Source organism: Polypterus senegalus, chromosome 18, assembly GCF_016835505.1.
Source record: "Polypterus senegalus isolate Bchr_013 chromosome 18, ASM1683550v1, whole genome shotgun sequence".
Lineage (NCBI taxonomy): Eukaryota > Metazoa > Chordata > Cladistia > Polypteriformes > Polypteridae > Polypterus > Polypterus senegalus.
Window position 1 is genome coordinate 93,331,323 of NC_053171.1, and position 25,767 is coordinate 93,357,089.

The following is a 25,767-nucleotide window of genomic DNA, read 5'->3' on the forward strand; positions in this document are numbered from 1 at the left end:
TTCCATTTGATCAAAGAGAATTGGGTTCCCTGAATGAAAAACATAATTTTTCCCGTATTAAAAAAGATAAGACAAACTTTAATGTATTCAGGGAAAAATCAGAAGGGGGCTACCACATACTGCCATTACAGTTCATACATATAAATAATATGTTTGAATAAAGTTGTGCTTCTTTAGAATAAAGCATTATATAATGCAAAAACGGTGAAAACGCACATCTACCAAACATAACCATATAATTCGTGTGACAAGTACAAAGAATTTGCTGATGCAGTCATCTCACCTTAAAACAAGGTTATTGTTAGCCACATGTTTCTGGACCACTGCCTGTTCTTTTGTAGTTTCTTCTTTTTGTATTTTTAAAATTAAATGCTCATTTTTACCTCATGCATATGCAGATATTCACTCCACAATTTATTTTTCCAGGCCTTACTAGACACAAAGGAAAAGAAAAATTTGTAAAACTATTACATGATGGGGAAAAGTTTACTTTTAAGGCTCAGTCAGAAGCAGTTATCTGTAAACTTGTATGTGGAGAAAAAGTTTAGTTGCATCCCCTCTTAGACGACTCTTCTGTCCCACAGTGTCGTTTAATAGATGCCTGTGATTTCACTTCATGGCTCCGGAATATATCAGTAGGTCTTTCCATGTTTTAATGCATGGCAGGATGTTGCAGTTGATGGTTGGGTGTGCAAGTAAGAATTTCATTGTGTATGTGACAATACTACTACTACCACCACTACTGCTGTTGCTGCTAAATTTTTAAAGGATAAATGCAAAAAATGAAAATTAAATTACAATTTTTTTTTTTTCTTTTATTTCTCTTCCAGGTCGAGATGAGCCTTCAAGCTATATTTGCACAACCTGCAAACAACCTTTCAACAGCGCCTGGTTTCTCCTCCAGCATGCCCAGAATACGCATGGAATTCGCATCTACCTTGAGACAAATCCATCTAGTAGTTCTTTGACCCCAAGGATCACCATCCCTCCAACGATGGGCTCGGAGCCTGTACCTCAGTCTCCTCTAACTAACTTTCTTGGCGACAGCAATCCTTTCCATCTGCTTCGAATGACAGGACCTGTGCTTCGGGAGCCACCGGGTTTTGTAGAAAATCGTCTTCCGAATACACCCCCTTTTGTCAGCCCTCCACCTCGCCATCATTTGGACCCCCATCGCCTTAGTGCCGAGGAAATGGGTTTGATCTCCCAACATCCCAGTGCCTTCGAAAGAGTTATGCGCCTGACACCCATGGCAATAGAGTCCCAGTCGATGGATTTTTCTCGGCGACTACGGGAGCTTGCGGGAAACAACAGTTCCACGCCACCACTTTCACCCAGCCGCTCCAACCCTATGCATCGCCTGCTCAACCCTTTCCAACCGAGTCCAAAATCTCCATTCCTGAGCACTCCACCACTGCCACCGATGCCACCTAACAGCACCACTCCTCCTCAGCCCCAGTCAAAAAGTAAGTCTTGTGAATTCTGTGGAAAGACTTTCAAATTTCAGAGTAACCTGGTTGTACATCGGCGAAGTCACACAGGAGAAAAGCCCTACAAGTGCCAACTCTGTGACCATGCATGTTCCCAAGCCAGTAAACTTAAAAGACACATGAAGACACACATGCACAAGCCTGGCTCTATGACAGGGAGGTCTGATGATGGGCTCTCTACCACTAGTTCTCCTGAGCCAGGTACGAGTGAGATCACGGGTGAGGGGATAAAAAGTAGAGAGGGTGAGTTTAGGAATGAAAGTGAGCCTTCCCTAGGGCAAGAAAATGAGGAAGAGGAGGAGGAAGAGGAAGAAGAAGAGCTAGAAAATGAGAGCAGGCCTGAGTCAAGTTTCAGCATTGACTCTGAGTTTTGCCGTAATAGGGAAAATGGTTCTAAACCTCCACCAGATGACAAAACCCTCTCGTTAGGAAAGATTGTGGAGAATGTGGGACTGAGCACTATACAGCAGTACAATGACATATTAGGTGACAATCGTAAAAGAGGACCTTTCTCCAAAAGATGTTCAGATGTCCAGCGTGACACAAGAGATGATGATTCAGTTGTAGGGGAGATCGATCGCGTTGAAGTAGGTGCAGTGAATGGCAGAAATTTTGGCTCAGGTGATGCTTTCTCAGGCCTGTTTCCTCGCAAGCCCACCCCAATTACGAGCCCCAGTTTATCCAATTCATCAGCAAAGAGAATTAAAATAGAAAAGGACTTAGACTTGCCACCAGCACCTCTTATTCCCTCAGAAAACGTCTACTCACAGTGGCTAGTAGGTTATGCAGCATCAAGGCACTTCATTAAGGATCCATTTCTTGGATTCACTGACTCAAGACAATCTCCCTTCGCCACCTCATCCGAACATTCATCAGAAAACGGCAGTCTGCGTTTCTCTACCCCACCAGGGGACATGTTAGACGGAGGTCTCTCAGGGCGTAGTGGAACGGCAAGTGGTGGTAGTACCCCTCACCTGGGAGGAGGACCTGGGCCAGGTAGGCCCAGTTCAAAGGAGGGCCGGAGAAGTGACACCTGTGAGTACTGTGGCAAAGTTTTCAAGAACTGCAGCAACCTGACAGTCCATCGGCGCAGTCACACTGGAGAGCGTCCATACAAGTGTGAGCTGTGCAACTATGCCTGTGCTCAGAGCAGCAAGCTGACCCGCCATATGAAGACACACGGACAGCTTGGTAAAGAAGTGTATCGCTGCGACATTTGCCAAATGCCCTTCAGCGTGTATAGTACCCTTGAGAAACACATGAAAAAATGGCATGGAGAACATTTGATGACGAACGAGGTAAAAATTGAACAAGCAGAAAGAAGCTAAGTCCTTCTTCCTGTCCCCCTCCTCCTCTCCACCTCTTGAAAGGAATTAAGGGGGTAGCTGCATAGCATGATTTTTTTTATACTTTTTGTTTGTTTATTTCTTTTGTTTTTCCAAAAATAACTGCCAACTGAGAAAAAAACAAAAGCCGGCCTAAAACTGCCTCAACTGGCGTTTACTTTTTTAAGTAACTATCTGAGGGTGACTTAACAGTAAAGTATATGTGGAGCCTTTTAACTGTGCAATAATTTCTGTATTTATTGGATTTTGTAATAATTTTGGCATGTGCAGGTACTTTTTCTTCTGTTTTAGTTTTTTTTTTTTTTTTTAATTACTGGGTATAGTTAATTTCTTTTACCCAGAGAAAAATCCTGAGATTTTGTATTTTGAGGGAAATAGAATTTTTCTTTTTTTGTTCTTTTAATTATATTTTTGGGCCGCTGCTTCTAGGAAAGTAAATTTTTAAGCTATACAGATGTAATTTCTTGAGGAGAAGCCGAATGATTTAAAACATTAAAAAAAAAAAAAAAAAAACCTAAATATTACCGAAAATGGTAAACAAAGGCGAAAGTAACAATCCTTTAAAAATTGTAGCATTTATTAATTTGTGTAATTGGAAATGTAGCACTGAATGTCACCAGTGACATTAAAAGTCAGGATGGGGCATGGGGTCTCTGAAAAACAAATGCCAAAATGAGAAAAGACACTGTAAAAACAGACATACACAGAGGCAGCTGCTTATTAGGTACAAAGTACCAGGGTAAAAACTCTATCTGTAGAATTCAGTTTTATTATTATTATTATTATTATTATTACTTATTCAAATTGGCATAACTGTAAGCAAAACAAAAAAAGTTGTAGTTGTTTACGTCATTTTTAAAATGAACGCCCCCCCCCAACCCCATGTAAAATCTTCTGTGAGAAAAGAGAATAAGAAACAATTACACCTTGACTTTTATTTTATTTTTTCACATTTTTCAGTTACAGTAACATAAAAGAAACAGACCAGAAAGATAAGCTGGTATTAGAATAACTGTGAAAGCTGAACAGTCCAGGATATTGTATTAGTATCCTTTCTGAAGTTTCATATAGTCAAATAAAAAGTTAGCCGTCTTGGAAACATACATTTTTCCGTTGTCAAGAGTTTGTCTCCATAAAGCTTCATAAAAAAATAAAATGATTTTTTTTTTTTCATGTATGTAAGTGCAAAATATCTTTTAAAAGTGGAAATTTATATTAGTAGTGTGTGACATTAGAGGGGAATTTATTATAAGCCAGGTGATTACATACAGTGTGTACATGTATTTGTGTCTGTGTATGTGTGTGTTTGTATATGCAGAGTATATAAATATGCGCATACACTGTATATATATATATCTATATATTTATCTATATATATATGTGTGTATATATATATATATATATATATATCTCTATATATCTATCTATATATATATATATGTATATATATATATATATACATATATATATATATATATATATATATATATATATATATATATATATATATACAGTATATAGAGCCACTGCTATGGTCATTATTATAGATTATTTAAGAAGAGCAACAAAAAAGAACAAAGCACTTCATATTTATATGTTTTTCTTAACAGCCCAAAATGATTTAGTGAGAAATGTTTTACTGGTTAAATGCAACAGCTAATGTGACTTGCTGGGCTTTGTATAGTCTTAGAAAAGGGCTGGGTGATTTTGTCAAAAATTTTCAGCCTTAGCAGATGTTACCTTGTTAACCAGATACGACAAGCACCTAAATTATAAATGTGCATGAAATGAATTTTTGTAGTATAATTTTGGATTTTGAGGTTACAAGAAATATCCTGAAAATTAAATATACAGGAAATATAGAGCATATATATATATATATATATACCTGTTAATGTTAAAACTAAAACTGAAAAGAGGGAACTTTTTGAAGAGCTCCTTTTGGCTCTGGGCGAGTAGCCCAAGTGGATGTGGTTTAAAGCTCAATCTGGTGCATTATGGACGTGGTGAATATTTCTGGTTAATCAGGTTACATCCCCACTGAATAGAGTCAATGCCAGTTATCTAGCTTAGTTTATCACACAATAGAAGTTATTTGTTGATCTTTATAAAACACTTACACTGTTTTGTTTTTCCTTTTTTTCATTAGGACTTCCCATATAACATGCTAAGACGCTTCAACTTTGTCACATAAAGAATGCACTGCTCATTCTGAGTTTTGGAAAAATGCCATTGCCAGCAAGCACCATCTTGCCAATTATATAACACTGCATTATTTTAAATAATGTATTCTCAACATTCAGTCAACTTTAGATGTTAGGAACATTTATAACGGTGTATAAATAGCTACTCCTATTTAGTTGACCCGCACTTTAAAAAAAAAAAAAAAAAATTGTTTTTATGACAACGGCTTCTGTGCAAGAAATTACAGTTAATGGATCAACTTGGCCTGGTAAAAAGGGTTAAAGTACTAGGGAGCATCTGAGATTTAAGTGTCAGTGTTGCTAAGCTTGGCATTCACAATACTGGCACTATAAAATTTAAAAATTAATTTATTGGGACAGTTTTTGTACTGCCATTCAATCTGACGTGAGTGTGCCTTGAATACTGATCTTCCTATCTGATGTCTCTTGAGACGAATGCAACACTTTTGTGAAGCAAAAGGATTGAAAAGAGGAAAAAAAAAAAAAAAGATGTATCAATTTAAGGACATAATTCCTAGTTTGCATAAAAAAAAAAAAAAATTTGGTCTGATAACATATCAGGCAAGATATTTAAAAACAAACAAACAAAAAAAAAAAGTCAAATGAAACTCGCAAATAGGTAAAAGTACCCAGCACAACTTTTGCATGTGTCTGTTTGTGTATATATAGGCATATACACATACGAACACATAAACAAACCGAATTCTTCACTTCAGGACAACCCTGCCTCCCTCGATAGAATCTGCCGGAGTGAATTGTAATACCACAGATAGACAAGGAAGAGACTGGACAAATATCAGGAACAACAGCATCTTAAAAAAAAAAAAAAATTAAAGAATTTAGTGCACTCTGTCTTAAAATACGTTTACAGTATTGAAATAAGTACAAGGGTAAAAAAAAAAAAAATGTGTGTATGTGTGTTTTGAACGATCAAGTATTTTTTTTTCCAAGTTTGCTTATAAAGTTTTCTGAATGCCATAGTGGCTATGTGTATATTGGTTTTTTTGGTGACGGGGTTTTAGTAAATATATATAAATATATATTACAATTTTCTTGTTTACTGTAAAAGTATACCAGTATTTGTAATATTGGAGAATGCCTGGGCATTTTACAAAAACAGAAAAAAAAATGTTTTTTTTTTTTATTTTTTATTTTGCAGTCAAATTTAAAATTGTGGGTCTATTAAAATGTTTTTGTCACTGTAACTGTAAAAGTCTTGAGTTTTAGTATATCTTTTATTCTGCCTTGGATGTAAAAAAAAAAATAAAAAAGAAATCCAGAACTGTAAACAAATTTGGGCGGGCGGGGGTGGTGGTGTGGGGGGGGTGTTTGGGGATATTTGGGATGACAACCAGCTACACAATGTAGACAATTCCCTAGCAGAATACATGATGGTTCTCACTTTTCAGGGAAATAATCACTTTCCTGAATTGTACTTATTTTATTATTTTGGAATGGATATTCTAAATGGCTGGTTTAAAATAATTGTGTAGGTACTTGCTGTCTTTTTACTGAGGCTTGTATTTTTTAACTTGGTATGTGCATCCTTTGCAGAAAAAGGTGTAAAATACCTTTTCTCATTTTTTTGGGGGTAGTTAATTGAGAAAAAAAAAAATACAAAATAGATCTCACAAGCTGCCATAATATATTTTTTTAATTTGGCAGGATAAAATAGTGCAAAATAATAATAATGATAATAATGACATTAATAATAATAATTATTATTATGATGATAATTTGTATGCTTAAAATGAATCCTATTGTACAGATGGGTTTAAAAGGTTGTTTGACAGCCTTTTGGCTACGAGAAAATGCAAAAGTAAATGTTTTGTTTACTAGTATTTTGGTTGTAAATATTTTTTATGATTGCCCTGTTTTCGGTTGTGTTCTGACAGGTACTGGCAGCAAACTCTGCTTTTTTTTGGACCAACCATAGAATAAGACAAAGCCTGGTTTTTAGAACCACCTGCCCCAAAACCATAGAGCACAAACATGAACTGTCCCACCCACTCCATACTCCATCTATTCATACAGTGTTGTGTCTGATGGACTGTAGAACTCCTTACCCACCCAAAGACCCCCGTCCCACATCGTGATCACTTTGAATCATGGGAGTACGAGATAAGGTAGCCAGTGCGTAAGCACCGATAATCCAACGGCAACAAGGATAAACAAAAAAAAAATCACTTGGCCTTCGACGTGATGCTCCCCTTAAAATGAAGCTCTCTTTGGATGCTCCATTTGGAATTTTGGCCCTGGTATCCCTGACTGGTTTACATGCTTCAATGGTGGAATTGCCATAAAACACAATTTGGCCTTGGCATGCACAGCCCTCGATCTTAAATACATGAAGCCTGGACGTCTTACATGGAGCCCCCTAGCCCTGTCCCTCTCCTTCTTCCCCACAGCAGAAAGGGTCCACATGGTGAACCAGTAAGGATGTGGGTAGTCCAACTGGTACTGTACATTTAAACCACTGAGAAATATATCCCAGCTGCTTTTTTTTTTTATGTTTTTTTTGTTTTTTTTTTATTGGTTATCGTTCATCATGACAAAACACTTGAAACAAAAATCTGGATTTTTTACAGTGCTGAATATTGCTGTGTCCACTTGCAGATTTGACTGTGTTTCGCCTATAATTTCTGATTTCTTGTTTTACAAACTGAGCTTATTTTTCCTGTACATTATCCTGTGGGCCAGCTACTGAGAAACACAGACTCACTTCAAAGCAGAAGCAACTAAACGCAGTTCCTGCACTCTGCTCGGGTCTAACAGACTTTATAACTACAAAATGTCCTCTTGTGCTTGGGGAGGTCCACCTCCTAGTCAGACCAAGACAACTTTGATATGCAGGTCTTGCCAGTCCTTTGAAATAAAAATGCTTTGCTGCTGTTCACTCCTTATTTGACATTCCATTATTTTTTTTTCCCCCTATTATTTGTATTTAATGACAATACAGGGTTGGGATGAAAAATCTGTACCTTTTGATATGTCCTAATGTTGGGTCAGGGGGCGGGTGGGGACGGGAGTAGGGATGTTATGCATACTGTGTGTGTTGTCACTTTATTTAAATACATGAACTGATTCTATAGGTAATGGCTCGTGTTGTCTATCACGTCATTTCAAGGTAAAGCCAAGAACATCCTGCTCAGACAAGGACCGCACATCTCATTTGGCATCCCAATTGGGGAAAAGCAACTTGAAGACGTTTAGTCTCACGACTATCAGAGCGCGTCTCGTTGCTTTCCTGCAGATCTCTGAGCCACATATTGTCCAACGTGAATTCACCACACAGTAGTTTTACATGAAGCGGGGTCAACGGTCCTGCATCTTCAGATTTTTTCAAATCGATTTTTCCATAATGTGCCTTTAAATCATTTAGTGTCATTTTCAGTTCTTCTTTTTTTTTTTTTGTGAACTCAACAAGTAACTCTCATTGCCCACCCAGCCTCAAATTATCATGATAACATTTAGTCATATTAAGAATTTTATATATGCATGCCGCTTTTTTGCCTTTATGAATATTTACATTTTACAGCTAGAATGAAATGAGAACTGCAGGGTGTCTTCTCTCAGCATCACCGCTCTTGACAGCGGGAAGTAACAGTTATTGTGATCTTATACTAATTCACAATCATTAAACCATTATTAATAGAGTACTTCCTGTAGTGTAAAAGATAATCATTAAATGGGAACACAAGGGTCTCGGCTCTGCCTTTGCGAGCGTTTAATGAGTTGATTCTCACCACCTTCAAGGCCACAATTTGGATGTTACACAGAGAAAAAGAAGAAGAAGAAGAAGAAGAAAACTAATGAATTGAACTAAAATGGAAAGGCAACTTCCTATTCTGAGCAACAGAGTCAACTCGCACAAAGCCTTCTTGTTCTCACATTTATAAATCTGCCCATTGCACAACCGCAGACCTCTTGCACTGTCCATGACACTCCCAATATGGGAAGAGGCTAACAGTTTTTGGAAATGGTGTTGCTGGAACCTGTGAAATAATTGTCTCAAAGCTTCAGATACCACTTGAAGTCCAAAATTGCACACAAAGTGCTCTCTCCCTTAACTTCTATACCTGTGTAAAAAAAAAAAGAATCAAATATCTGGGTCTTCTAATCAGTTAATAGCCTTTTCAAGTGGCACAATACAATGGGGATAGTCTATATACCGCGGCGGCTGCTGAACAGTGATGCGCTTACGCAAATCTAACCTCTCGCCGCCGCCGACACAAAGCCTGGACTGAATTGCTTTGGTTGAAAGGTAAGAAAGACTTAACAAAAGGTACACACACCATTTACGAGCTATAAGGACTAATCATTTTCTAATAATCTGCTCTTTTCACTCTTTGATCAAATCTATATTGCCAGCCCATTTCCCCAATCCACAAGACAGGCTAAGACCTCATTCAAACCTTCCTGAGTTATTATCAGCTTTCACTCCGAGACGGAGCTTAACTTCTACTACAATTTCCTGTTGTAAAACCCAGAGGTAGAACACCAAGGGAGAATAACTGTACCTGACGAGGGACATTTTTTTAATGGGGTATCACTGCCAAGACGACTTTTATAATAGACCACATTCTTAATCACTGCTTCTTTAATGTCCTCTGCCAAAAGGATCATTTCAAGCCCATGAATACCAAAATTAAGACCAGATTGAGCCGAGGAATCTCGTGTCATGTTAATTGCTACAAATACACCGGTTTCAAGGGAAAGCAGCGCCGTCTTACATTTCGCATCGTTAGCTTGGTATCACTGCACCACACGAAATCACACACATGGAAGCTTTTAATTCTGGAAATATTCGTCCAAGTTCAGAAATTAATATCAGAATTCAAACAACAGTCGACATACTTTCAACTCCTTCAGCCAGAGGTGCTCTCAAAAAAGGTGTTGGACAAACTTTTATTAGCAAAGAAACACATTTTTATTTTCATATTTTTCTTCTAGCAAAACCTCTTTCATATATTCTTTAGCTATTTATTTTTCTGCATGTGTGCTTGGTTTGATAAGTAGGATTTCTTTACATTTTTTTTTTTAACCAGTTGCTGACATGACCTATTCCTTGATGGATTTCTGTATTTATTTATTTCTTTTTTTTTTATCACATTCTGGCATTACATTTTTTTTTGAGTTATAACCGTTCTTTTTATATTTTGTTATCTGTAAAATGAACAACCAGAAAATAAACAACGAAAAAATAAATTGAACATTAAATCTGACGTCTAACATACAGTAGCAAGTCTTGCCCAATTTCTGTATTTCTTAGAAACACACTGAGCAGTTAATAGTTGGACTATAGGACCACCCCATGGTTGCTTTAATTTCTCTTCATTTTGATTTCATTCTTTCTGGAAGCCCAGACAAAAATCACGGCACAATTAATGAAAACCTCAGACATGCTGTACTGGATATTTCAATTGCTGTTCAAAGAAAATATTCTCATTTCAATATTGGATTAATGGGTACAGTGAAATATAAACCCTTTGAAATTATAACGGATAAAAAACATTGATATAATAAAATAACATCTGCACTCTAAAAAATAAAGGTGCCAGAGTGGCTCTTGAGAGTGATGCCATAGGAGACCCATTTTTGGTCCCCAAAAGACCCGTCCACATGAAGGTAATCGAGAGAACCTTCACTTATTTAGATCTGTAACAGACTCCATACAGTAAACAGATCTGTGAAATATTTAATGGCTCGTCGTTCTAAAGGGGCTCTTGCTGCAATTATGTCCAGTGACGCAGTCTGAGTCCAGACTTTCTTAATCTGTTAGTCTCCTGCAGCTTACCATACATTAAGGATTTTTTGTTCTATATATATTAGGATGTTCTTCAAAGCACAAAAAAAAAAAAACAACAACTTCATATGCAAAGAAGCCTTCCCTGAATGAAATGGTGCTTTGTCAAGCTGGAGCTCCGAGGAACCACACATATAGTGACATTTCAGAGCCATAGCTTTAAGATTGTGTGAAATTTTTATGTGTATATAACTATTGACTGTTGGATCCTGTGGTGGGCAGGCGCCCTGCCCTGGGATTTGTACCTGTCTTGTGCCCCGTGTTGGCTGGGATTGGCTCCAGCAGACCCCCGTGACCCTGTAGTTAGGGTTGGACAATGACTGACTGACTGTTGGATCTATTTTTACTTCCCAAGTTATTTTTAAAATAAAAATTATGTGGGCTAATAACAAAAAGAACACTGGACCAATTTACACTTTATATTCATTTTTGTCAAGAAACATAATGAAAATGTACCTCTTTATTCCATTGTTAATATTTCTGGTTTTCTACTTGCAGTCAAAACAAAATCCCTTAGTGGTAGCACTGCTGCCTCGCAGTTAGGAGACCCGGGTTCGCTTCCCGGGTCCTCCCTGCGTAGAGTTTGCATGTTCTCCCCGTGTCTGCGTGGGTTTCCTCCGGGCGCTCCGGTTTCCTCCAACAATCCAAAGACATGCAGGTTAGGTGGATTGGCGATTCTAAATTGGCCCTAGTGTGTGCTTGGTGTGTGGGTGTGTTAGTGTGTGTCCTGCGGTGGGTTGGCACCCTGCCCAGGATTGGTTCCTGCCTTGTGCCCTGTGTTGGCTGGGATTGGCTCCAGCAGACCCCCGTGACCCTGTATTCGGATTCAGCGGGTTAGAAAATGGATGGATGTTTCTTAATGCTTGCTCCATCTTAGTGGATCTCTCCCATACTTTCTAGCCACAGATCAAAGCATGCAGTTAGATCAGGTAATAACTCTAGAGCAGTCCAGGCCTCCCCATGTTTGTGAGCACCTAGTGATGAACTGGCATCTGAGCTGGCACCTCTATTGGCCGTGCTTCTGTCATGAGAGACTCTGGTCATTGGCTGGATCAAGTGGGCAGGAAAATGGATACACCGCATATATCATTGTATGCATATGTGTACAAATATTACACACTCAGTTAACCTTTACTTATTTCTTTGCTATAACATAAAGTTCTCAAACCTGCTTCATCCCATTCAGGGAATCAATTCTGGGAGCACTGGCAAGGCTGAATCAATTCTTGATCAGGCTCTAGTGCATCACTGGGCCAATTCACACACACAATCACCAACGCTGTTACAATTTAGTATCCAATGTCTTTATGGACGTGATAGGAAGAAAAAACAAGGACCTGCAGGAAAAGTCACACAGACTCCATGCAGACTCCAGCTGCGTGCGGGGTTCAAAACCCAGAATGTGCTAACAAGTATAACGCCATACTGTGGCATTTTTGCTTTGGTGTTTAAAAAAATCAATTCTTAATATAACTCTTCTTAATATAATCTTCAGACTTCCATAATCCATATCAGGATCATATTGTTGGATAAGGGGCTATACAGCTTATTGTTGCACTAATATAACACATGGAAGAAAAATAACCATTCCTTTATTTTATTCTGGGGACACAAAATACCAAAACGTCAGCTCATAAAAAGGAGTTAAAGGAAATCAAATAAACCAGTGACTGTAAAAGTTATTAATAATTGAGGGGGTTTTCACGTTCAGTCATGGACCCCTGCTGTGGCTGCAGGTTCGTACGGGGGCAGCTGGGCCGCAGACAATTTGGTGAAAAGACAACACGGCGACATCCTTTACCAGTTAGGTAATAGTTAGGTTCAAAGAGACTTTTTAACGATATTTAAATGATGTGTTGAAAATAAATTTATAAATGTTGAGAGTAAAGATATTCTTTAAGCCATAGTCGCAGGTCACCTTATGTATTCTAAATATCATTATCATACGATTACAATCAATACAATTTATATAAAGGATTAGCAATTTTGGTTGCAGAAAATAATGTAAGATAGAGTTTGTTCCATCTGCAGAATAAAGTTTGGTCTTCAATTATATAAATTTATTTTCAACGTTTTAAATCACGTTGTCATTTACATATAATTAAAAAATCTCTTCGAACCTAACTGTTACCTAACTGGTAAAGGATGTCGCCAAGTTGTCTTTTCGCCGAGTTGTCTTTTCGCCGAGTTCACTGCCATCCAGTTTCCACCAAACCCTGCAAGTTTCTGTTCCAACCAACACCACAATCAGTGAGTCATTTATAAGTTTAAGAGATCCCATTGTTTATTTAGCTGCTGTTTTTCCTTTTCTCATTTTGCATTCAGAAAAGACAAGTAGTGGTGTGAGATTTATGTTTATAAAAAATTTAAGATTTTTTTTTCCATAGCTTTAAGTGCTTAACTTTGCTTTGTCATTATTATTGTTGTTTTTTTATTCATTTTTTTGGTGCGTTTGCTAAGCTAATTTTATCCAAGTACTGACAGCTAATGGTGAGCGGAGTGGACAAATGACACTAAACACTAAGGGGCGGCAGCTACTTCAGTGTTATCCACTAAGGCACTTATTTGCGAATAATGGCTTAAATAACCAGAACTTAAAAAAAAAAACAGCACCAAAATATTAATGAGCAAGACGAAATGACTACTTTCAGCCCACTCTAACATACTGTACATTACTGCTTGCTTCATTCAGACACACAAGAAAACATGGAAACTGGGATATAACAGCTTGCTTAAGGAATGGAGGAGTCCAGGTGAAAGAAGAAATTGGTTGGGATGTAATCCTGCAGTACGCAGAAGGGCTCCCATGATTGAACTTAAATTCCCCTGTCCTAGTGGAGCTATAGACAGACACCTATGGTGGATTTAAGTCAGCAGACACCCAGTCAGCAGCCTTTCTCTTCTCTTTCTGAAAGTACTTTCATGACAGTGACCTCCTGGTCACTTTTAGGTCACTAGTGCTGTGGCTGGTGAACTCTGTCACTAGATGGGACTGCCAACATGCTTGTTACAAAAAGCAAGAATATACCTGTTTCCATACAGTATGTACTATATTTTGTAAAATTATATTTTTTTGAAATCTCATTCAATGAAATGGTTGTTAGGCCCTCCCATGCTCCTTAGCGCATCAGTGCTCTCCAATGGACTCGATCAGCTGCGGCAAGTTCTGCTTCATCAAGTGTTACGTGGCCTGCCTGATTTCCGTGTCCTCTTTGGTGGTATCCAGTGCATGGCGAGCTTTGGAATACATTGAGTCGGAAGACGTAGGGTTCAGGTTTTATTTAATACAGAATAATTGCAATATATGATCACAAAAGTAAATATTATTACAATTCCATATGAAACGGAACATTTTGTGAGTAGAATAACATAAACTGGAAATTTAAAAACAGTACTTAAAAGTTCTCAGTATATTCATCCACATAAATTAAATTATTGTATTACATATACACAGATAACATTATGCTTTGCAAATAGTAGAATTCATTTAAGAAGCTATATCACGCTCAAATATACAATATTGTATTTTGTAGAAGAAAGTCAACAGTGAAAGTTGTGTGTCTTTAGCTCTGATTTAAATGTTACCATTGATGGACCCTGATAAAGAACTTGAAAGGTGACGGCCTAACAAGTAAAAGTGCACTGACCAAGCAACTCAAAGTGAAGCACCTGAAGAACTTAGCTTCTTGGTTTCTTACTCTTGGTGTCCAGCGGCATCAGTTGGTCAAGAGAGAGTCACTAATCATGACTTTGCCAACGATGCTGTGATCTTCTCAGAGTCAATTGGGGCTCTCGAGAAACTGAGCGAGGAGTCTGAGTGTCTGGGCTTGCGAGTGTCCTGATAAAAACCAACATCCAGGCCTTTACTGACCTCTTAGGCACGGCCATCATCAGTGTGTCTGTCTGCGGAGAGAGTGTCGACCTCGTCAAGAGGTTTACCTACCTCGGCAGTGACATTTATGTCTCTGGTGACTCTTCCTGTGAAATCAGCAGACAGATTAGGAGAGCATGGGGGGGTCATAAGGTTGCTGGAAAGGGATGTGTGGTGCTCCCAATATCTATGCAAAAGGAGAAAGGTCCAAATCTTTAGAATCCTGGTGATTCCTGTTTCGCAATGTGGTTGCAAGACATGGACGCTATCCGGTGATTCTCTTTGGAGAATCCTTGGGTCCCGCTGGTTTGACTTTGTGTTGCTGATGGAGTCCAGAATGAGGCACATTACCTGCATTGAGAGGGAGCATCAGTTACAGCACTGCGGCCATGTGGCGCATTTCACCGAGGGTGATCCTGCTCACGGTATCCTCATTGTTGGGGACCCAAGTGGCTGGACCAGGCCAAGAGGACGCCCACGTAACACCTGGCTGTGGGCAGATAGAGGGTCATTTCGGGATGGCGAGACTGGACTGCATGTCTGCCTGGGGGGTTGCCAACCAGGATCCTGAGGTGTTTTGCTGTCTGGTGGGTGCGCTGTACCAGCGTATGCTCCCCAACCTGACCTGACCTGACCTACAGTTCTGAATACTTTATTATTCCTTCCCTCCATATTTCATTTTCTTTTTAATCAGAACTGATATACTTCATAAAAAAAGAGTAGAATGTTTTGCTGATACACACCTTTGAAAGCACAAGCAATCATTTTTTTCACATTTTCTTAATGCTGTCATCTAGTATAAGACAAAAGACAGCTGGAAATGATCCTACCAGAAGAACCGTGCCTTATTTCTACAGGGCCACGTAGAGGGGTGCCGCTGTTCTAGTCAAGTCTCCCATAATGTCAAGATGAGCTGCTCTCATTATGTTTTTAGCAGGCATACGGGTGCACGTTAAATAGGATTATATCAACTTTATAAACCCAGCCCTGCTACTTTTCCCTCACAACATAATCTGACGTGCCTCTCCATTTGAAACTGTAGTAGTTTGTTGCCTTGAGATATTCACAGCTAAAAATTCTTAGACTTTTGTCCTTGGGTTTGCTTCTTGGCTTTTCACAGCTAATTTCATTCAGTCATTTCCCATGGCCCTTATTTTACTACCAAAGACGAAAGTGTTACAAGTGTCAAACGGTCTTATTCCTTTCACTCACACATTCTCTATGACAATCACCTTAATTTTCCTTTGACTAGTTTCTTTCATCAACTCGCTGTCTCTTCACTCTTCTACATCTGAAGACTGAGGGCATTTCATTTTTTATAGAAGTGCTAATTACCACCTATTCAGCATCAGCCCCACCTAAGTACTCAGGAATGTCTTTTTGCTGATGATAACTGCTGGGTGGCTTAGCATATATATTATTAAATATAGTAATGTAAATACATCCATTAAAGATACAAATATAATTGCAGAGAAAACATGGGGGTGTGTTATAACCGGGACTTTACGCACAAAACTTAAAGTCTCTGTTCAGTCATATGCTTTGGATGCATTCTAAAATCGCTTAACCAAGCAGAACTCAACTTGGCATGAAAAGGTGTACTTACCTAAGTGTGTTTTTTAAAGAGCGGTCGGAAAAAAAGGTTTATTTAACAGTTAATTTAAATTAAATGAGAGAATCAATAATGTGGTGCCTACTAAAAATAAAAGCAACCATGAGTTGAAGACAGGCCAACCACAAGGGTAGTTGCTACAAAGAAACTTGAACAACCAAAGATTCTGACTGGAAATTAATTCACCCGTCCACTCATTTTTTAGAGCAATGCTCCCTGGGTCATAACAAGCATAAAATAAGTAAAATTTAGGAAACCACCAAACTCACTGGAGCAGTTTGCAGCCGAGTGTGAAGTGGCGGGGATGAGAGTCAGCACCTCTAAATCCAAGGCCATGGTTCTCTGCAAGAAAAGGGTGGGATGCTCTTTCCGGGTTGGGAACACATTACTGCCTCAAGTGGAGGAGTTCAAGTATCTCGGGGTCTTGTTCACGAATGAGGGAAGAATGGAGTGGGAGGTCGACAGACGGATCTGTGTGGCATTCGCAGTAATGCAGGCTCTGCAATGGTCCGTCGTGGTGAAGAGAGAGCGGAGTCACAAGTGAGGCTGTCGATTTACCAGTCGATCTACGTTCCTACCCTCAACTATGGCCATGAGCTTTGGGTAGTGACCGAAAGACCAAGATCGCGGATACAAGCGAAATGAATTTTCTCTGCAGGGTGACAGGACTTTCCCTTAAGAGATATGGTGAGGAGTTCAGTTATCCGGGAGAGACTCTGAGCAGAGTCGCTGCTCCTCCGCATTGAGAGGAGTCAGTTGAGGTGGTTTGGGCATCTGGTCAGGATGCCTCCCTAGGGGTAGTGTTCTGGGTATGTCCCACTGGCAGAAGGCCACAAGGCAGACACAGGACACGCTGGAGGGATTATATCTCCCGGCTGGCCCTGGAACGCCTCAGGGTCCTCCCAGAAGAGCTGGAGGAGGTGGCCAGGGAGAGGGAGGTCTGGGCTTCCCTGCTTAGGCTGCTGCCCTCCCGACCTGACCTCGGATAAGCGGTGGATAATGGATGGATGGATGGATGGATAGGAAACCACCTACAGACATGATGGCAGCCCATTACTAGCAGCAGCCTCACTCAGTCGTCAAAGTTTGAGTTGCTAATCAATTTCACATCACATTTTTGCATTGTGTTAAAAAACTGCAAGAAAGCAATGCAAACACAGGCAAAATAAGCAAACCCCCCAGAGAGAGCACACCAGCAGGCAAAGTGGTAAAATAACAATAATTAAGAACAATCAGGAACAAACATAAACACAAAGTTTACTTCTGCTAGTTCCTCCTTTCATACATAAAGAAATAAAACCACACACTTAACTGCCCACACTTATAAAGGACACAGTCAATTATAAGAATTATTGGTTTAACTACATGTCTTTACACTGGAAAAAAGAAAAATCAATCAAATCATCCCACATAACTTAAAAATTGCAATCATTTTCATGTAAAAAAATCATTGCTATTAAATATTATTCACTTCCTAGCACTGACCATATTGCATTAGCATTATTCATTCTACATTTACTAGAAACATTAAGCCTCAAATTTTATAAAGACAAATCAATACATAAGGAAGGGGAAACTGGGAGTTTGTAGGATGCAACCATCTGGACACACTGCATGTTAAAACTGCATATCAAAGTGGCAAAGTCGTGTAACTAAAAGATAAGAGACCCATTTGTAGACTTAAGCTTGATCTTTTGGTCAATTTCAGACATGATTGACCTTTAAGTATTGGAGAACCAGGGGAACAAACTTCTATCAGCAAGTTCCATTTCCAGAAACAAAAAGCTGGACCTGCTCTGTTGAAATGTTAACGCCTTTAAATGTAAACCAGTAGCACCACTGGGGCTGATCTGACCTCATCTTACTGTCGCCTACAAGCCGGTTATGGACAGCAGCAGCTCTCTCTCATTATCCAAGCCAGAAGTTCTGATGTGTGTTTGGAAGGGCTGTGGTCTGTTAGAATAGTTATATTTTTCTTCAGTTTCTGTAAAGTTTTAATATCCCTTTGAGGACAAATTAGACAGATAGATAGATATTAAAGGCACCAGATAGATAGATCAATAGAAACCTGTCTGTCTATCTATCTATATATCATATAGTGCCTTTCATATCTATATATCTGGTGCCTTTAACATCTATCTATCTATCATATCGTGCAGTCATATCCTATCTATCTATCATATAGTGCCTTTCATAACCTATCTATCTATCTATCTATCTATCATATAGCGACTTTCTTATCTATCTATTATATTGTGCCTTTCTTATCTATCTATCATATAGTGCCTTTCATATCCTATCTATCTATCTATCATATAGTGTATTTCATGCTCTATCTATCTATCTATCTATCTATTGCCTTTCATATCCTATCTATCATATAGTGCCTTTCTTATCTGTCTATCACATCCTCTCTAAACATATACAACTTACTATTAAAAAAGCAAGTGTTAGTTACTCTGCTCAGTGAATGCTGATATTAAGTGATGTGTACCATCAGCCCTCTTACTCATGTACCACATTTTATAATATAATATTGCAAATGCAGTCCTGAATAATTCCCAGATTCATACAACATATCAACACAACTGTGAATTTCCCCAACTCCTTAAATCTGTTGAAGATTAAGAAGCCTGATTTTGATTACATGACTGGGGAAAAAGGATAGAATCCACATTGCTCCCCTTGATCTGAGGTTTACATACAGTTGACAATTTCTCTTAAAGTATTTCTCAAAAGTGAAGGCTGAAGAGTGGGCCACTTTTATAAATAAAACCTTTCCTTGCATCTTGCCTATTGTTATACATAAATATATGGATAATAAGCATTCACTCACACCATTAAAAGTTTCCTCTTTTATACTGTACATATGACTTAACTGTATGTTATTGAGAATTTGTCCTATTTAGGAAGTCATTCAGTAAATTTAAAAAGCAAAAGTACTTTCATCAAAATCAAAATGCTAAGAAAAAAACCTGCAAGTCCTAACACTAAAAAACAAAGACAGTCACAAAATGGAGGTGACCATACAAAACAGAGCACAAAATGGCATTGCTAAAATAAAGATAAAAAAAAGAATTTAAAAAACAAAATAGTAACATCAGAAACAATCCACAATGTTAACAAATGCAAAAATGAGTAACAAACATCCAAAGAGCAAGAATAATGACAAAGACTCTTTTATTTTCATTAGGAATTTCTCGTTCAGACCCCAGGATGTCCCTCCGTCACATTGTCAGTTTCTCCCAAATGAAAATTCCTAGTTACATTATTTAACTTTTGACTCTTTTTTATTTAATAACACAGTTTTTCCAATGTCTTCTTAAATAATATTTGTGAGGCAAATTTTTGAACCCTGTCCCTTTGAATGACAATTCTACTTGGTGCTTAGATATTTAACCTGTGCCCATTGTGCCCATCTATCAGGCTATCAAGAAAATAATATTGTTGTTCCTCTTTTATTTGCCTGACTGGGTTACGACGTTAAGAGGCAAGTGTTCAAATGAAAAGTGTGTGGATGGGTGTAAAAAAACAGCAAACATCCTTTTAATTTATGACAAACTTTAAATGAGTTCACGATTGGGGTTCCAAAAGAATTAGTGCTTGGTTCACTGCTTCTTTTAATTTGGAATAATTACATAGTATGATTAATAAGTAATTTCAGTTAAAAGTTAAATTGCAGAAGACATGAAAAATTGGTAAGATACCAGATATCCCAGCATCAACAGAATCATTTTAGTAGGACCTGGAGAATATCAAAAGTCTCCCCATCCATATTAAAGTTTCCCCTTTTTTTAATGCAATGGCCAAAATTAGGAGAAATGACATCACAACTTTTTGACCTTTATTAACATCTTATTGCCAACAAGTGAAAAAAATGATCATTTTATAACAAACATTAAAAATAAACAGAACCACACTGAACTCTGGGGGGTAATTTAGCCAGGCTAAGCTACCCAAATATGACAACAAGCCTCCCTACCTGAGCTGTGAGAAATTTGTAGGATTTTGACGCTTTATCACACCACATCGCCCCCTGTAGTTCAAACGCCCATCTTACCATTTTGGTCTGGGCTGAACAAAACTCTTAACTCTGGGGTTCCTTTAGCGTGTGCGCTCTTTAATGATGCTTCATGGAAGTACCCTTTGCTCTAGAGGGTATACGTCCATAGGCATGAGTCTCAATTAACTTTGCAAACCTGGATTTTGCCACGTTATCCTAGTCTTTAAGCTCGGTTCAGTTATGAGGGGGTCTTCCTGAACAACACCCTCTTTGGCTTTCAGGACATTGAAAATTCCTTTTTGAAGCCATTTCTTATTCGAGTTGGATGTGTTCTTCAGATCATTGTTCTTTTGAAATTTCTCCTTAACTTCCACTTTTAAGCAGAGGTTCCAGAACCACGTGCCTTGATGCTGCCCCCACCATACCAAGAGTAGATGTTGTGTTCTTTAAGTGATATGCTGTGTTTGTTTTGGTCCTCACATGTTTTCTGCCTTGGGTTCTTCTGATCGTAGGACATACGGTTTTTCCTTCTTGCTAAATGTATACAGGAGTGGATGTTCTTTTGTCTTACCGCCCTACCTCACAGGTTTTAGAGTACGTGACATGGCATTTATATTCAGGATGTGTGCATTTCCTGTCATGAGCTTCTCCAGTTCCTTTAAGATTGCCATTGACCACTTGGTCGCCTCTCCACCGAGTTGTCTTTTTTCCACAATTGTGGAGGGGCACTCTGATCACTGCAACATCCTAGTGGTGACATTTTCTCCACTTCTTTAAAGTGTCCATGAAACATGTAGTCAATTTGACCTTCTTTGTCATTCTTCTGCTGATCTGTGACATTCAAAAATAGGATCCCTTAGATCTTCTCTTAACTCTGTGCTATGTCTACAATGTGGAATTAAGAAAGTGCCTTTGGAAAATAATGCCAGAGCAGCTGATTTCATCATGGCCTTCTCAGAATCACTTTATTTGATTTCCAGCTAGAGGCAAATGAATTCTTTATATGATTTGAAATGTGACCAGTTAAATAAAGCACAATTGTAAACTTCCAATACACTGAAAACTTTTTATTTGTAATTATTTTTCCAGAAGTCAATTACAAGATCTTAACAAATGTCAAAAACATCTGCCTTGTTTGCGGCTTTTACCCCTAAAAGTTTCAATTGGAGTGTGCACATTTATGATAACATCTGTGTATGGTAAATTAAGTTTGACTTAAATGAATGTATACTTTTACTTTAAATGAATGAATATGATTATAAATTGGTAAGTCTCAATTCAAAAAGCATGACTTTGCACACCTAGTGGATTCATCATTATCAACGACCAATCAGAAGTGATTACAAAGGCTAATAGGATAGAGGATTTTACAGCACACTGTGTGGATTGTACGTCAAGACTGATTATGCTTAACATGCATTATGCATTGCAGTGGCCACCTTAAGCAGAATACTATGTACATGTTTGGTCCCCATCTTACCGCACTGGAAAATGTCCAAAGAGCAGCACACCATATTAACTCCAGGAATGCAGATTCTGATCTACAAAAAGTGAATGATTTATAAAAAAAAAAAAGTCACATTACAGACATTGTTAAATAAGAAGGTGTGTTTCAGCTGTTACTTAAACATACATTTTCAATTAAAAAGAGGAGCATAGCTTCATTTTCAGTTTTTCTGTGTAGCATTACTAAAAAAAATTTAAAACCTATTTATTAAAACTGGGCTAAACAACTGGAAAGTATAAGTTTATCTTTTATTTTAAGGTTTGCTTAGGAGGGGAGCAACAATACTTAACGCTGATGATGCCCAATGATGTCCCAGGTAGTTACTTCTCAGCATATATTAATATACTGGTTGGCATCCAGTATTTGTCATTTCTAAAATAATTAGAATTCATCAAGGAACGAAATGTGTGTTGATGGCTTAGCCCATTTCAAGAAATGTTTTTAAATGTTGCAATTGCTTTGCTTCTGTTATTTTACAGCAAGGGTTTTTTTAACTGGTTTAAATGTGTTTTCTTTTTCTTAATTGTTATGAATTATTTGGTAAACAGTATTGATTTTGTATTAGCTTTTTTGTTGAATGTATTGTTGATAGATAGATAGAGATGAAAGGCTAGATAGATAGATAGATAGATAGATAGATAGATAGATAGATAGATAGATAGATAGATATGAAAGGCACTATATAATAGATAGATAGATAGATAGATAGATAGATAGATAGATAGATAGATAGATAGATAGATAGATAAGGTACTATATAATAGATAGATAGATAGATAGATAGATAGATAGATAGATAGATAGATAGATAGATAGATAGATAGATAGATAGATAGATACTTTATTAATCCCCAAGGGTAATTCACATACTCCAGCAGCAGCATACTGATAAAGAACAATATTAAATTAAAGAGCAATAAAAGTGCAGTGCAAGTTAAAAAATTCAAGGTGGAGAGTGTGAGGCAGGTATAACAGTCTATAATCTTGTATAATTTTAACGTTTGGCCCCCCGGGTGGAATTGAAGAGTCGCATAGTGTGGGGTCTCCTCAGTCTGTCAGTGGAGCAGGACGGTGACGGCAGTCTGTCGCTGAAGCTGCTCCTCTGTCTGGAGATGATCCTGTTCAGTGGATGCCGTGGATTCTCCATGATTGACAGGAGTCTGCTCAGCGCCCGTCGCTCTGCCACGGATGTCAAACTGTTCAGCTCCGTGCCTACAATAGAGCCTGCCTTCCTCACCAGTTTGTCCAGGCGTGAGGCGTCCCACTTCTTTATGTTGCCTCTCCAGCACATCACCGCATAGAAGAGGACGCTCGCCACAACCGTCTCATAGAACATCTGTAGCATCTTATTGCAGATATTGAAGGACGCCAGCCTTCTAAGAAAGTATAGTCAGCTCTGTCCTTTCTTGCACAGAGCATCAGTATTGGCAGTCCAGTCCAGTTTATCATCCAGCTGCACTCTCAGATATTTATAGGTCTGTAACCTCCGCACAGTCACTTCTGATGATCATGGGGTTTGGGAGGGGCCTGGGCCTCCTAAAAAAAAGTATGTTGAGATTGTTTATTAATTATTTTGTGTTTATATATATTGCTAGTTTTTTTGTGCCTTGTTTTTTTATGTATGTTCCTTGTATTCATGTGGAACCTGAGGGGGTGGGGCCACCTGATGCTGGTATTTAAAAAGAAACTGCGCACAAAATGGCAGCTTTGGCATTGTGTTTTTTGGCCTGTTACTTAGATTGTCAGTTTGTGGTTTTGTTATTGAACCCGTCATTTTTTTATGTCCTGGCTTAGTTTTATGGCACTGAAGGTACTCATTTTGGATTTTCCATTTTCCATCAGTTTCTTTTGGCAAACCTGCTTGATTACTTTTTTTGCCAGTTTTTCTGTGTTTGCTTTCTTTTGTCACATTTTTGAAATTTAGAAAACATCACACACACACACATATTCATATATATATACAGTACAGGCCAAAAGTTTGGACACACCTCTTCATTCAATGTGTGTCTTTCATTATTTTCATGACCATTTACATTGGTAGATTCTCACTGAAGGCATCAAAACTATGAATGAACACGTGTGGAGTTGTGTACTTAACAAAAAAAGGTAAAATAACTGAAAACATGTTTTATATTCTAGTTTCTTCAAAATAGCCACCCTTTGCTCTGATTACTGCTTTGCACACTCATGGCATTCTCTCGATGAGCTTCAACAGGTAGTCACCTGAAATGGTTTTGATGCCTTCAGTGAGAATCTACCAATGTAAATGGTCATGAAAATAAAGAAAACACATTGAATGAGGAGGTGTGTCCAAACTTTTGGCCTGTACTGTATATATATATGAATATGGGTGTATATATATATATATATATTTTTTTTTCTTTCAATATGGGACTGTTTAACATCACACCCTTTGTTTACTGTATTAGGAGTGTACTATCATACGTTCTCTGCATCTCCATAGGTACTGTTTAACATTATGCCCTGGATTTATTCTTTCAAGACTGTTTAAGAATATATTCTACTGTATTATATTTGGACTGTACTGCGAATAAATCTCTACTTTATTTCTTCCACACCACTGCTTTGGGGCTTGTTTTGTTCTGGACGTGCTCTGTCTCTAGGGATATCATAGGACTGGGACTTCGTGAAGTCTGATTTAGCCTCACTTGGGGTGGAAAAATGGAGGGCGGGGGTCTGGGGGAGGAGAGAAAGTGAGCAAGCTATTTCTGATCTATCCTTTTCATCCCCACAATTGTAAGTGACAACACAACAATAGGCTTCATAGCCATAACTCCTTGCAATAGTATAAATTAAGGCTAAAGCTATCATATTTAATAATGTACAACCTTAATTTAAAATTATAAAATGTCAACAAAAGATCAGAACTGTAACTTTTATAACCTGGAATGTCGAAGGTCTCAATCAAGAACTAAAGAGGAAGAAAGTATTCTCTCACCTAACAGGTCTAAATGCCAAGATAGTATTTTTACAGAAGACTCACTTAATCAACAAGGATCAGTTTCGGTTGCAAAGAGACTGGACTGGCCAAATATTTCACTCCAGCTATACAAAGAAAACTAGAGGTGTGGGATTCTTAATTCACAGAACAGTTTCATTTGTGGTATCAGATTAAGTATCAGATCCTGAAGGGCAGTACATGATGGTTATGGGTAATTTATCTAATTGTAAAGTGATTTTGATAAATATTTATGCACCCAAATGTGGATGATAAAGACTTCGTCCAAACTGTATTTGCATCCATTCCTAACTTGAATACTCACAAAATTATAATGGACGGAGACTTTAATTGTGTTTTAAAATTTAGACCTAGACAGGTCTTCAGCTACAGGGGTGACAACATCTAACACAGAAAAAATAATCACACAGCTTTTAATTGATCATAACTTATCAGACGCATGGAGATTATTAAATCCATACTTAAGAGCATTATTCTTCTTCTGACCAGCACATCATTGTTTCTCAAGAATTGATTATTTCTTAATAGATAACAGTTTCTTGCCTGTGATTAAATTTTCCAAATTGGACGCTATTGTTATCTCCAACCATGCCCCTCTGATTATGGAGCTCACGTCGCTATGTCCCACATACTCATCTCAGAGCTGGTGTCTTAATCCCCTGTCATTAGCTGACGAGAACTGTACAGAATTTATATCCAAGCAAATATATATATTTTTTAGAGACAAATGCATCCTCAGAGGTTTCTGCAGGAATACTCTGGGAAACTCTGAAGGCATTTTTAAAAGGACAGATTATCTCATATCATTCCCACAAAGATAAATTGGGAACCAAGAAGGTTGCATAGTTAATCAGTGAAATTATCAGAATAGATCAAGAACATGCCAGGTCTCCAAATGAGGCACTTTTTAGGGAAAGACAGGCTTTGCAATCAGAAGTCAACCTCTTG

At 38.1% G+C, this 25,767-nt stretch overlaps 1 protein-coding gene across 4 annotated transcripts in view; it reads left to right on the forward strand.

Moving 5' to 3' along the window:
• bcl11ba (BAF chromatin remodeling complex subunit BCL11B a) overlaps positions 1 to 6,655 on the forward strand; it is a 95,383-nt gene extending 88,728 nt beyond the window's left edge. For all 4 annotated transcript variants that reach the window (XM_039741856.1, XM_039741859.1, XM_039741857.1 and 1 more), the window contains 2 exons: positions 831 to 2,788; positions 4,986 to 6,655. In XM_039741856.1, coding sequence (XP_039597790.1) covers positions 831 to 2,788; positions 4,986 to 5,030 — 2,003 coding nt within the window. In that variant the 3' untranslated portion in view covers positions 5,031 to 6,655. The remainder of the gene's footprint in view (positions 1 to 830; positions 2,789 to 4,985) is intronic.
• The last annotated feature ends 19,112 nt before the right edge of the window (positions 6,656 to 25,767 follow it).